Source organism: Phycodurus eques, chromosome 8 (genome assembly GCF_024500275.1).
Source record: "Phycodurus eques isolate BA_2022a chromosome 8, UOR_Pequ_1.1, whole genome shotgun sequence".
In the NCBI taxonomy this organism is placed as follows: domain Eukaryota; kingdom Metazoa; phylum Chordata; class Actinopteri; order Syngnathiformes; family Syngnathidae; genus Phycodurus; species Phycodurus eques.
The window spans coordinates 11,158,235-11,172,925 of record NC_084532.1 but is presented as its reverse complement, the minus strand read 5'-3'; the positions used below and the strand labels follow the sequence as shown (position 1 = coordinate 11,172,925).

The 14,691-nt window shown below is 43.6% G+C and overlaps 1 protein-coding gene across 2 annotated transcripts in view; it reads right to left on the bottom strand.

Annotated features, from left to right (window-relative positions):
• Window positions 1-11,024: 11,024 nt before the first annotated feature.
• The window catches only part of ttll7 (tubulin tyrosine ligase-like family, member 7), a 100,600-nt gene continuing 96,933 nt past the window's right edge, over window positions 11,025-14,691 (bottom strand). The window contains exons 22-23 of one of the 2 annotated variants that reach the window (XM_061684475.1): window positions 12,912-13,016; window positions 11,025-12,645 (exon numbers count right to left, since the gene is read on the bottom strand). In XM_061684475.1, coding sequence (XP_061540459.1) covers window positions 12,956-13,016 — 61 coding nt within the window. In that variant the 3' untranslated portion in view covers window positions 11,025-12,645; window positions 12,912-12,955. The remainder of the gene's footprint in view (window positions 12,646-12,911; window positions 13,017-14,691) is intronic. The other variant, XM_061684482.1, reaches the window with a different exon arrangement.

The window sequence follows — 14,691 nt, the reverse complement described above, 5'->3', positions numbered from 1 at the left end:
CGGCCACAGGTCGCTCCCTGGGATTCATCGCAGTTAGAGTGAAGATTGGGGATAAGTTAGACATTCGACAAGTTGGTATTGCAACAGCCCAGGAAGTGAAAGAAAAGTGCATTGGACTGATCTGCTGTTATCTGTGTTTTAAATATTTTCCATTTCTTCACTACAATGTTGGGTTAAACACAAAAGGAACGTTTTAAAATTGTATAGATTAAATTTAGCCCATCATTGGATGACTCTAACTGGAAATAATTTAATTTTTAATTGACGTTTTATGTTTAATGTTTTGTTATATTTATTGAATTGCTTGATTTCCTTTAACTGTTTGCACAGTGATCCTTTGGTGCCCTGAAATGTGCTTATAAATAAAGGATTATAATAATAATGATGATTATTATTATTATTACGTCACTGATGGTGTGACTTTCTGGGAAAGTAGATGTAATACCATTTTAAATGAGACAAAGAAAACAGCTAATTTTAATTTTATGAACAAGTGTCAAATCGGGGAAAAAAGGTGGAGGTATTGCTGTTATTTTTAAGTCATTATTTCAATGTAAAGAAATTATACTGGGTGATTTTAGCTCTTTTTTAGTTGAAGATGACCCAAAGGTTATTGTTTTAATAATTTATAGACCTCCAAGATACAATAGAAAATTTATGGAGGATTTTTCAGAAATGGTGTCAGTTATTTGTCATCATGGGAAACTTTACCATTCATGTTGACAATAACATGGAAATAAAATCTAAAGAACTCTCTGTTATACGAGACATATTTGACCTCTCTCAACATATTAAGAGTCCAACGCACACTCAAGGTCACATCTTAGATAAAGGATATGTCTCTTTCTGACCATTTTTGTGTATTCTTTGAATTACAGATTCTTCCAAAAGTTAAGAAAACCTCTATTTCTATTAAGAAAAGGTACATAAATGAGAGTACCCCCATTATGTTTATGGAGACCATAGACCATTTGCCACAAACTGTAAATGCTGAGACAGTTGATGAACTGTTGGATAATTTCACCTGGAAAATCTCAATTGTCATGAATGCTGTCGCTCCTATTAAAATTAAGACAATCTTGAGGCTACCTAGAACACCTACCGCACAATGATGGTAAAGACCTCTAAATCAAAGTGTAGGAAAGCAGAACATAAGTGGAGAAAAACTCAACTCCAAATTGTCTATGACCACTACAGAAAACGTTTTTGTAATTTTAACCAAGAGTTAGTCAGGGTTAGACAGCTACAATTTTCTGAATTCATCAGGAAGAAATTCAAAAATACTCGCACTCTGTTTTGCTGTGGTTGACAAGCTCACAACGCCCCCCCCCCTCCCCCCTTTTTAGTTCCTTTCTAACTTCCCCCTTACTAATCATTGCACTACATCTTTTACTTTACTTTCTCTCTGATTTTCCTCATTCAGCAACTCCTTAAATTATTCTTTACATCTATCCAGCACACTGCTGGCACCAGTCAACACATTGCCATCTCTATCCTTAATCACTCTAATCTGCTGCACATCCTTCCCATCTCTATTCCTCTGTCTGACCAACCTGAATAGATCTTTTTCTCCTTCTTTGGTGACCAACCTGGCATACATGTCATCATATGCCTCTTGTTTGGCCTTTGCCACCGCTACCTTCGCCCTACGTCGCGTCTCCATGAATTTCTTTCTCCTCTCCTCAGTCCTTTCAGTGTCCCACTTCGTCGTAGCTAACCTCTTTCCATGAATGATTTCCTGTACTTTGAAGTTACACCACCAAGTCTCCTCCATTTTCTTACCAGAAGATACACAAAGTACTCTCTTGCCTGTTTCTCTGATCACCTTGGCTGTAGTTGTCCAGTCTTCTGGAAGTTCCTCCTGTCCACCAAGAGCCTGTCTCACCTCTTTCTGAAAGGCCACACAACACTCTTCCTTTCTCAGCTTTCACCACATCGTTCGCTGCTCTGCTTTTGTCTTCTTAATCTTCCCCCCACCACCAGAGGCATTTTACACACCACCATCCTATGCTGTCGAGCCACACTCTCCCTTACCACTACCTTACAGTCAGTAACCTCCTTTAGATTACATCGTCTGCACAAGATGTAATCTACTTGCATGCTTCCACCTCCGCTCTTGTAGGTCACCCTATGTTTCTGCCTCTTCTGGAAGAAAGCGTTCACTACAACCATTTCCATCCTTTTTGCAAAGTCTACTACAATCTGTCCTCAGAGGTTCCTTACCTGGATGTCAAACTTACCCATCAACCCTGTTTCCTTCACCAACATGCCCATTAAAATCTGCACCAATCAGGACTCTCGCTCTGTCTGGGATGCTCAGAACTATTTCATCTTGCTCCTTCCAGAATTTCTCTTTCACCTCTCGGTCACATCCTACCTGTGGGGCCTTTTCCTGTCATAGACCCAACATTCTAAGACCCCACATTCAGTTCGAGGCTCTCCTCTTCTCTTTCTGCCGAAGAATCCACTTTCCACCTCTCCTTCATCTTCGACCCACAGTAGCTGACTCTGCACCGGGGACCCATAGGTTACCAGCACCGGTGGCAGATGTTGTTAACCCGGGCCACGAGCGATCCTTTATGGAATTCTTTGGATGAACGCTCATATTTGTTTGGCAAAGTTTTAAGCCGGATGCCCTTCCTGACACAACCCTCTACATTTATCCGGGCTTGGGACCGACCTACAGTTTGCACTGGCTTGTGGCCCCCATAGGACAGCATTTAAATATCAGCACAAATCATGAAGCCGCTTCTAAAAAAAATAGAGCATTACTGCAGACGCTGCACTGATCCGCCTGTCAATCTCCCACTCAGTCTTTCCTCACTCGTGAACAAGACCCCGAGATACTAAGACTCCTCCACATTGGGCAGGATCTTTTCCCTGACCCGGAGAGGGCAAACAAACCGTTTTCTGACAGAGGACCATAGTCTCAGATTTGGAGGTGCTGAATTTCATCCCAGCCGCTTTACACTTGGCTGCGAACCATTCCAGCAAGAGTTGAAGATCACGACTTGACTAAGCCATCAGAACCACATCAACTGAAAAAAGCAGACTCATAATACTGATGTCACCAAACTGGACCCCCTCAACACCTTGGCTGCACAATCCTGTCCATAAAGGTAATAAAAAGAACGAGCAGCCTTTGCGGAGTCCAACTCTCACTGGAAACAAATCCGACTTATTGTCGGCAATGCGTCCAAACTCATACAGGTCATACAGGGACCGAGGAGCCCGTATCAGGGGGTCTGGTATTCTATAATCCCGGAGCACCCTCCAAAATACTCCCGAGGGACACGGTTGAACTGCCTTCTCCAAGTCCACAAAACACATGTAGACTGGTTGGGCGAGCTCCCAAACACCCTCGAAGACCCTGCTGAGAGTATAGAGCTGGTCCACTGTTCCACGGCCAGAACAAAAACCACACTGCTACTCCTGAATCTGAGATTCAACTTCCTGACGGACCCTCCTCTCCAGAACCCCTGAATAGACCTTACCAGGGAGGCTGAGGAGTGTGCTTCCCCTATTGTTTGAACACACCCTCTGGAGGGACCACCACGCTGGTCTGCCCATCCAGAGGCACTGTCCCCGATGTCCACGTGATGTTGCAGAGGCATGTCAACCAGGACAGCCCAAGTATTTGGCCCACCAACTCACAACGTCCAGATTTGAGGTCTGCAGCGCCCCATCCCTACCATACACAGTGTTGATGGTACACTGCTTCCCCCTCCTGAGATGCCGGATGGTGGACCAGTGCATTATGGACAATATGTGACGAGAACAGAAGTCCAATAACAGAAGACTGTTCGGCTTTTGGTCAGGGGGTGGGCGTTCCTCCTATTCACGTGCTTCCAGGTCTCATTGTCATTGCCCACGTGAGCATTGAAGTCCCCCAGGAGAACGAGGCAGTCCCCAGCGGAGCGATCTCCACCACCCCTTCTAAGGACTCCAAGAAGTGTGGGTACTCTGAACTGTTGTTTGGTGCATAGGCACAAACAACAGTCAGGACTCGTCCCCCCTACCAAAGGTAAAGGGAGGCAACCTTCTTGTCCACTGGTGTAAAACCCAATGTACAGGTACCGAGCCGGGGGGCAAAAGTATGCCCACACCTGCTCGGCACCTTTCTCCGTGGGCAACTCCAGAAAGGAAAAGCGTCTAACCCCTCTCAGGATGATTGGTACTAGAGCCCAAGCTGTGTGTGGAGGTGAGCATGACTATACACCTTCCCTGGCAGAGAGGTGACATTTCATGTACCTAGAGACATTTTCTGTAGCCGGGGATCAGACCGCCAAGGTCCCCACCTTAGTTCACCACCCACCTCACTACGCACCTGACCCCTTTGGCCTCTCCCACAGGTGGTGAGCCCATCTTCTTGATATACAATTTTATTTCAGAGTTGTCCTGTAATGTAGCTGAGTGGTTTGTTCCCTGAATTTGTTTTCCTACCCTTACTGATGCTTGGCGGTACAAAGTAGAGTCACTGATTTCTCCTGTCTCCTAAACTGGTGGGAGGGGTTGTATTGATAATATCCCAGCCTGCAAGGCTCAATGCCTCTCCTGGGACTCTCAGCACCAAATGGATGAAGAGTCCCCGGACATTCTTTAGGCTCCATAGCCCCACATAGCAGAAGAAGAAAGGAAGCAGGTACACACACTCAACACGTTCCACACACCTCATTTATTCTCATTGCAAGTGCCCCCAGTCTCCCATTCCATGTAATTCTGCTAGTGCAGGCAGAGCCCACCCTCTCACACCCCAACTTGTTACAAGGGCAGATGGAACGGAAAGTGACTTCCTGGTGTACTGTCCCTCACATTAATACCTTTATTGCACGCCTTCATTTGTCTTACACACTCTCACACACACACACACAAACACAAACACACAAACACACACACACACACAGAGCACACAGACGGAGTCACCCTCTCATTGACACACACACACACACACACACACACACACACACACACACAACACACACACCCAGGCCTCAGCTTGTGCTGTGAATGACGACCATAGGCCTCACTTGTGCTGTGAATGACGACCATATGCAGAGCTGTGCTCCTTTATAACTCTGTGGTTGAAGTAAAGTCTTTGAGTGTCAAGACAAAGGTCAGTCATTGTTGGAAAGTGATGCAGTCTGATCCTTGAAGGCCAGGGTCAAAAACACCATAAAAGTTAGTCAAGTGAGTTTATGACTGGAAGAGTCAGTGGTTTACATTTCAGTGTGTGTATGACTCCAAGGTGGGAAGTAATGTTGTACTGGTGACTTTTTACGTTTTACTTTTAATTTTTACTCTGGGTGGCTGTGGCTCAGTAGGTAGAGCGGGTCGTCCAGTGACAGAAGGGTCACTGGTTCAAATCCCGGCTACGACTGTCCACATGTCAAAGTGTCCTTGGGCAAAACAATGAACCTCAATTTGCTGCCAGTGGGCCCGGCAGCGCTTCGCATGGCAGGAGTCACCCATTGTTGTATGAATGTGCTTTATCTGCACCATCTTGGACACTGGGGTGAAGAGAGGGGCGGAGCTGTCAACTGATCACACCCTGGTGGTGAGTTGGCTCCGATGGTGGGGGAAGATGCCGGTCCGACGTGGCAGACCCAAACGTATTGTGAGGGTCTGCTGGAAACGTCTGACAGAATCCCCTGTCAGAAGGAGTTTCAACTACCACCTCCGACAGAACTTTGTTCCGGGGGAAGCGGGAGACATCGAGTCCGAGTGGACCATGTTTCCGTACCTCCATTGCTGGGGCAGCCGACTGGAGCTGTGGCCGTAAGGTGGTCGGTGCCTGTTGTGGCGGCAATCCCCGAACCCGTTGGTGGACACCAACGGTGAGGGATGCCTTCAAGCTGAAGAAGGAGGCCTATCGTGCTTTTTTGGCCTGTGGGACTCCTGAGGCATGCAGCTTTGGTGGTCGCTGAAACAAAAATTCGGGTATGGGAGGAGTTCAGTGAGGCCATGGAGAAAGACTTCCGGATGGCTTTGAGGAAATTCTGGTCCACCTTCCGGCGTCTCAGGAGGGGGAAGCAGTGCACCATCAACACTGTGTATAGTGGGGATGGGGCACTGCTGACCTCGACTCGGGACGTTGTGAGTCGGTGGGGAGAATACTTCGAAGACCTCCTCAATTCCACCGACACACCTTCCCATGAGGAAGCAGAGTCTGGGTTCTCTGAGGCGGGCTCTCCTATCTCTGGGGTTGAGGTCTCCGAGGTGGTTAAAAAGCTCCTCGGTGGCAAGGCCCCTGGGGTGGATGAGATTCGCCTGGAGTTCCTCAAGGCTCTAGATGTTGTAGGGCTGTCCTGGTTGACACGCCTCTGCAACAGTGCGTGGACATCGGGGACAGTGCTTCTGGATTCGCAGACTGGGGTGGTGGTCCCCCTTTTTAAGAAGGGGGACCGCAGGGTGTGTTCCAACTACAGGGGGATCAGACTCCTCAGCTTCCCTGGTAAGGTCTATTCAGGGGTGCTGGAGAGGAGGGTCCGTCGGGAAGTCGAATCTCAGATTCAGGAGGAGCAGTGTGGTTTTCGTCCTGGCCTTGGAACAGTGGACCAGCTCTACACCCTCAGTAGGGTCCTCGAGGATGCATGGGAGTTCGCCCACCCAGTCTACATGTGTTTTGTGGACTTGGAGAAGGCGCTCGAATGTGTCCCTCGGGGAGTCCTGTGGGGGGTGCTTCAGGAGTATGGGGTATCGAAGCCCCTGATACGGGCTGTTCGGTCCCTGTACGACCGGTGTCAGAGTTTGTTCCGGGCATGTCCCACCGGGAGGAGACCCCGGGTACGACCCAGGACACGCTGGAGAGACTATGTCTTTTCGGCTGGCCTGGGAAAACCTCGGGATCCCCCCGGAAGAGCTGGATGAAGTGGCTGGGGAGAGGGAAGTCTGGGCGTCCCTGCTAAACCTACTGCCCCCGTGACCCGACCTCGGATAAGTGGTAGAAAATGGATGGATATATAATTTTATTTTTTAATTAAGTACATTTATAAATGTGTATTTTTACTTAAGTAAGCAAGTGGCTTCAGTACTTTTACTTTTATCAGTTGTTTTTTGCACAAGTATCAGTACTTAAGTACTGAACACTAGCACTTTTTACATCTATGGACTACAAAATCTACAGAGAATGAACAAATTAACCACAATTACTATTGTCATTCATGGCACATTTTTTTAACAATTTGCTGAACTAGACATAAACATTTAAGAGTAATTTAATCTACACTATAGTGAATAAGGTTTTAAATCATATTTCAGAGTCCACTTCAATGTATATACTGTTATACAAACCCGTTTAAGCTGGGAGAAAAGTTCGACAGTAGTATGACGAATAAAGTAGTATGACTTTATTCTAATGGTAATATTTTAGGCACTGTGGCCTTAATACTCCTTTGTACCAACTAAACAAAGTCCATTGGATTGTATGTAAATGTTTAAATATTGTCCATAAATATCTCCCTATTATCACCTAAACTCACATGATTATACAGAAGTAAATGATGAATAGTGTACATGTTATCTGCCATCAGATCCCATCCTTTGTTTTTCTTGCATTTTGTCCACATATGGGTGTATTAAACAACCATTCTGTAATTATGGTTGGATCTTATAAATATTTAAATTGAATATCAACACCCAAACAAAAACAGCAATCACTTGAATATTTCACATAAATCCTTGCATACATTTGCAAGGGTTGTTGCCTGAATGCATATCGTAACTAAGCATGCTTGGTAAATAACCTGCGCTCCTGACTGGGAGAGTCTTGTGACTCCTCAGCGTGTTTATGTGTTGGTTTACGTGTCAGTACAAAGCAGAACACCCGCTGAGAGCAAAGATGCTGTAAAACAGGCAACACATATAATTGCACTGCAGCAGGTGTCACTGAACGTGTCTCTTCGTGAACGGAAGGTACACGAATATCAGCGCAGCCAAGCAACAGGTTATGTTGAAGCCTTAGAAAATACTAACAAGAATAGTTAGTATATATATATATATATATATATATATATATATATATATATATATATATATATATAAAATCCCCCCCAGAGAATGTCACGGCTACCAAGTTCAGCCGGATCAAAAAACACCCCTGGACATTACATTAGTATGGGGGGCGTATTCCAGCAAGCGAATGTAGCGCGCAACCACAAAATTTCACAAACAGCTAACAAAGCCTGAGAAATTGCTTCTGAATGTTTTGGGAATTATTTTAAAATAATACAACACTGGGTGAAGTCACTGTTAGATCAGTAGTGTTATTAATTTTCCTAATACAGTGCACAAACACAGGAAGTATGTATGCATCATTAACTACAAAAAAGAAAAACATACAGTGGGTACAGAAGGTTTTCAGACCCCCTTAAATCTTTCACTCTGTTATAATTGTTTTTTGTCAATGTCTTTATGTCTCCAAAGTGTTCTGCAAATTGACTGTCTGTTGTACTAGAGCGGCTCCAACTACCGGAGACAAATTCCTTGTGTGTTTTGGACATACTTGGCAAATAAAGATGATTCTGATTGCAGCCATTTGTTAAAATAATTTAAGTTCATTTTTTTCCTCATTAATGTACACACAGCACCCCATATTGACATAAAAACAACATAATTGTTGAAATTGTGGCTGATTTATTAAAAGAGAAAAACGGAAATATCACACAGCTATAAGTATTCAGACCCTTTGCTGTGACACTCATATTTAATTCGGGTGCTGTCCATTTCTTCTGATCATCCTTAAAATGGTTTTACACCTTTGTTGGAGTCCAGCTGTGTTTGATTATACTGATTGGACTTGATTAGGAAAGCCACACCCCTGTCTATATAAGGCCTTACAGTTCACAGTGCATGTCAGAGCAAATGAGAATCATGAGGTCAAAGGAACTGCCTGAAGAGCTCAGAGACAGAATTGTGGCAAGATTTATAGGTTTTATTTATTTTTACATTTAAAATTGCCTCACTGAAAATGTTTATAGTATCCACCTTATTCTTCCGCGCTAGTCCCCTTTCTGTGAGCGTTATAGACTTAAACCATGAGGGATCACCTGCTTCCTACAAATGTAGCGGGGTGGGACGATGACATGAAAAAGTAACCAGAGATCACGTAAGACGTATATAGCATTCGTAACTACCTACTTTCTCAACTGTCACTCCAGACGGCTCGGAAACCAGTATCGCTACCTCCTACTCAGCAATAAGGTTTGTCACGTTTTGTTAAACTGTTAAACTATGTTTTGCTTTGGATTGTGTTTGGTTTTGTTTCATGTTTTCCCTGTGTCCCATGTTTCACTTTTGTTTGGTGGTGTGCAGTAAGATTTATATTGTGCAAAATCGGCTCAATAAAGGTTAGGAAACACTGCTCAACACATGCCATCTCACCACAAAGTCATAGAATTTTGCTGTTTTAGTGTAAACTTGCTAACTAACAAACAAACAGTGATCGACGCAGTACATTTCACCCTGCATTTCTTATTATGTGAACATGCTGTATACACATTGAAATATATGTCTTTACATGCACACACACACACACACACAGTCCACACACACTGGACTGGATACAAGAAATACAGTATTTTTCTGATGAGAGGTCAGCTTTGAAAACCCCAAATTATCACAGGCTCTTATTTTTAAGCTTCTGCCAAAGTAGAGAAAGAAGGCAGCCATGCTTGGAGACCTTTCACTTTGTCTGTCATAATTACAGAACATCACAGTGCCCTTTCCCCTTAATTTCAATCGAAAGTGGTGAATCCCGGACCCCCAACCCCTCCCAAAATAGAGAGACTATTTTGGGACTCTGGCCATCTGTGACTTGGTGGGAGCAGGGGTCTGTGTGCCTGCTTCTTTAGCTTATCTCAACCATTCACCTCTTACACAGTTCCCATGCCAGAGAGGTCGCCTTAGGCCCCTTAAACTGGGTCATGTGGGTTTTGGTTGGGGAGAGAAAAAAAAAAAAAAACCTCAATGGAGAGCTTGTTGGGATTAAAAAAAAAAGTGGATAAAGCGGTGGTGGTTTGTGGCTCACGAGAGTGAGGAATGCAAAGGTCAGGACAGAACAGCTCAGTCCCGTTGCTGGGGGACATACTTTTGGACAGCATGCCAGGCTCATAGAGCTAGACTGTCAGTCTCTGCTCAGCACGGGTCGGGACCAAGGTGGAGGCTGGAGAACCTCAAGGTCACGGCCTGCACCTCTTCTGCTGACAGGAAATCAGAGGGGGGAGTGGAAGGTTGAGTAGGTCAGAAGGAACTGGATGTTTTGCTACAATGCAGGCCTGTGCTCATACAAATCCATACAGAAGTGTGCATCTTTTTTTTTTTTTTTTTTTTTTTTTTAGGGGAGTGACAGATCAGGAGTGTCACCTGACTAAAGGAACGACTGCTGCCCACATCTCAGCCGGACCCCTCCTGTGTTTCAAAAACATGCATGTTAAACTAATTGAAGACTACAAATTGCCCTTAGGTATGAATGTGAGGGTGAATGGTTGTTTGTCAATATGTGGAATAGGAAACTAGTAACTACAAACAACGGCGGTCTCGTTACTGCTTGACAATTGCTGTTTTTACAGCCTGCAAAGCAGTGATATACACACCAGTGTCCTTGGACTTTTGCTGCCTTTTTTCGAAATCAAATAATCTGTAAGTCATTTATTTCTTGGATAATGTAACATGAGTTTTAAATTATATTTAAGTCTTTAAGGAATATGATTTCATTATGGTCTAATTATAATTTAAACTGTTAATATACAAAATTCTAAACATTTTGGCAGGAGGTGTCAACAACAAATGGTTTTTCACTATCCGTGGCAGGTCTCGGTCCCTATCCCAAGGGTTGACTGTATGAAAGAAATGGATGGATGAGTGCTTTGCAATAGTGTAGAACTGCATTGCATCATAGTGAGTGCTATTTAGCTACTCAACAAATGGGGCAAATCCATTCCTTGTACTGTAGTTCTTTTTTTTCCTTAAGTATTGTTAGGTTTATTATTGTGGCTTTAGTTTGCTCTAGTGAAGTAGAACTCCACCTAATCATGCAAAGAGATGTTTTCTATATTTTGGACACCTTAGCAAGAATATTAAAAATTTCCCATTCTCGATAAAACTCAGCAGAACGATGTTTCTCCATTCAAGGAGATCAAAATACATAATTGAGGCACTTGTCTTGTTTAAACTTTTTATTGCTCCATAACATTAAAAATCCCATTCCTCTATTGAAAAAAAAAAAAAAATTCTTCAAATTAACACGTGGAATTCAACAAAAATTAAATAAATAAGAATTTGGCATTGTAAATTGATGTTCAGCATATGAGGGGAAGTTATTTTGTTTAGCAATTTTAAACAGCATTGCTGCTCTATAGTTTTTGGCACAGCAAATTACTCGACAATTGTTTGTGCACAGAGCCACAAAACTACTTAACATATAACACCACTTCTCTCCCAAACAACGTACTTTTAAAAAAAAATGTTTACTCGACTTCACTGTCCTTAACAAGTCCTAGGGTGCTTAGTGAAGTATTAATCTTAACATAAATGAAGTACGTAGATGAGTTTTTTACTGTTACATCCTTGCTCTCAGTGTTCGGGCTGAGGGTCCTAATTATTCAATGTGCTGCACACAAATAATCTGATGGAAAAAGCACACCCTTGATCATCTTCATCTGTTCCCACTAATTACATTTTAAAGGGAAGTGTCCGGACAACCAAACACAACTTTGAGTACAGTTCCAATGGAGCTTCACTGTCTCACAGGCAAAAAAACCAAGGCATGCAAGCACTTCTGCAATGTATATACTATATTTGGAACTAAGTGCTCTGCAAGATGTTGTTGGCTCATCGTGTTCTCTATGTGGCAATACACTTACATTCTAAACATTGTTTAAAAAGTTTGCACTTAATATCCCGCACGTGATGTGCGAAAGCTTTTTTTTTTTTTTTTTTTTTTTTTTTACTGGAGGGGTTATGTAAACTAGATCATAAAACACTATGAACAAATATTTTGATAGAAGTTACAAAATAAGTTAAATTACTTTTGAGTATGGAAAGAAAACAGCCAGCAAAAATAAGCTTTGTGGGTATGATTCCATGGCTGCGTTCTGCGTCAGCATTCACTGCATGCATGGAACATATGACAAAATAAGTAACTACAGTACATAAATAAAAATCCTTGCATTGTTAAATAACTGCTATGCTTTCCTTTTACAGTACCACAAGTTGTAGATGTACAGCCAGTTGTTAAAATAGAGCAATTACAATATGAGCGGTGGGTCTGTCTTCTGTTATTGGGGTGAAGGCAACATTAAGGGGGTTCGGATGGCAGTGCCAATGAACTGTAAATGGAAGCGTTGGCCGTCCCAAATCCCCTGGCTTTTGTTGATCTGTCTCAGGGCAATAGGCCACAATAGAGTCTCCATCAGGTGTCCAGTGCTCTTAAAAGCGAAGAGCCATACTGGGAGTTTGACTGGGAGAAAGTCACAGGAAGCAGACAGAGGTCAAAAGGCGAAAGCCTCCGAAGCCACGGTGACCTCAGAAGTGTCCCATTCTGGCAGCAAAAAGGCTGCGTGAGCGTGGCGCGGCCAAGGAGATGCGGCCAAAACTGGACGAAGGCCACTTCATGATGAACTGGGAGGTCACTGGCAGGAGATACTGTACCTGGACAGACGGAGGGAGAAGGGGAAAGTATGGACATAATGAGAGGATTAGAGATACGGGGAGTCACGCTTTAGAGGTCAGAATGCTCAGCATTGACATCCAACCTCGCCATGTTTTTCATCAACTGTACTGTTTTTATGGCCATCAAAAGTTTTAATCTTCTACTTCTACACTGGTGTGCTGACGTGCATTTGAAATTATAATGAGAAGGGAATTTTAACTTCCATGCTTAATTTTGTCGGTATCATGAACAAAAAAATCCTCACCTATCCTTCTGCGGCACAGACGTCAGTACCTTTCTTCGACTTTTCTATGACACCTTCCACCGAGACAAAGCAGTGAGGCAGCTCCTGCTAACAGCGTTCCAGTACCTGAGAATGAGACCAGCGTTAGTTTGAGATAAGAGTCAGGAGAGCCTGAACCTTCCCGCCATCCTCCTCAGTTACTGGAAATGAGTCAGATATGGTTGTCAAAGCAATGTCAGATGAGATGATTAAATCCTGGCTATGGTTCGCTGAAGGTTATTCAAAATGTCAGGGTTGTCAGACAACATGAGACAGTGGCGAGGTGGAATTCTTCCAGACGGATCATTTGGAAGAATGCCTCACGTTTGATATCGCATTTGATATCTGTGACATATCTGCATCATCTACAACCAAAGAACCTAAAAACTCATTTAGTTAAACAAACACGACTGTGAATAGAAATAGTCCCATAGAGACATTTCGATGTGCCAGTCTAATCAAAGGGGAGCCATTAAGGATTGTAAGGTGAAGAAATATCTTCTTTTAAGCTGGTGCAAAGATAACACACTTTTCTCTGGCAGCTCTCTTTCCTTGGCAAATAGCTTTCAGACAAATTAGCTGGGCAGCGTCTTCTAATGTCGACCAGGAAAAAAAAGAAAGAAAGTGTGTCGCTGAGGGCGTTCACCGCAGCCTCAGACACAAGAGAGTTAGGAGGGATTCAAATTAACTTCACTGAGTTCAATGAGTGTCCTTGAAACGGCTTTAAGTGGGCCGTAGGTATCCCTTCAGCTCATCCTCCGCTATGATTGGACTCTATGAACACCTCAGTCCAGCTCTTCAATTGAAACAAAAACAAAAAAGGTACTTTTGTGTATTTTTGTGATTATTTCCAGCTGATCACCGTTGCTGGAATTACTGAGCCAGAAATTCTGCTGAAATCTAAGCAAGGCATAAAAATCACAGTCAAGTAAGTTTAAAAAAAAAAATCAAATATTGAATACCCACTGGGGGTAAAAGTGTGTGTTCAGTACTTCCACCGCTGCTCTCCTATTCACTTTGAGCCTATTCTGCCCATAAAACAAATCACAGTAGTGGTAGTCGTGAATATCTGACATCCATGCAGCCCTCTGTCACTGCTGGGTACATTTAATTGGAGCCTCATTCGTCATCTTCCAGGTTCGGCCTCGCTTTGATCACGAAGACGATCTTGGTAACAACGCTCTGCTGTCTTGAAAGCCGGGGGGAGGCTTGCTCATACACTTCTAGTTTCATCTATCAGCTGAGACAGAAATATACTCTCCAGCTCCATGTCTTGCATTCACATTTACACAGTAAGAACTGACAGGCCTTCCATGCCACTCCACGCAACTGCCATACTGAATCAAGAGGCCCACCGACATTAAGCAGAAAGGAGGGGCTGCTATGATAGCTGATGCAATCATAGACCAAGTGGTACAAAGCGGCTTGAAGGTTATCTGCGGACCATATTCAACTCTACACCTCAATTAACCCTAATTACTTCTCAGACAGATGAAGGTTCGCAGAGTCTGAAACTTTTGTCATCATGGTAAAAACATCTTTGGGGTAGAGGCATATAATTTTGGGCTTAACAAGGAAGTCATTAGTGGATCCATTTGGCCAGTTCCTCTCATCTGCCTACACAGGCTGAAGGACTTTTTCTGAAGCTTGTTGACACACCTGGTCAGGGTACTCTGCAGGGAAAAGTGGTTGAATGAGGAGGCAGGTGTGCTCAACAACAGACAACCTAAAGACCCCAGCGATAGAATCACTTGGCTGGGTG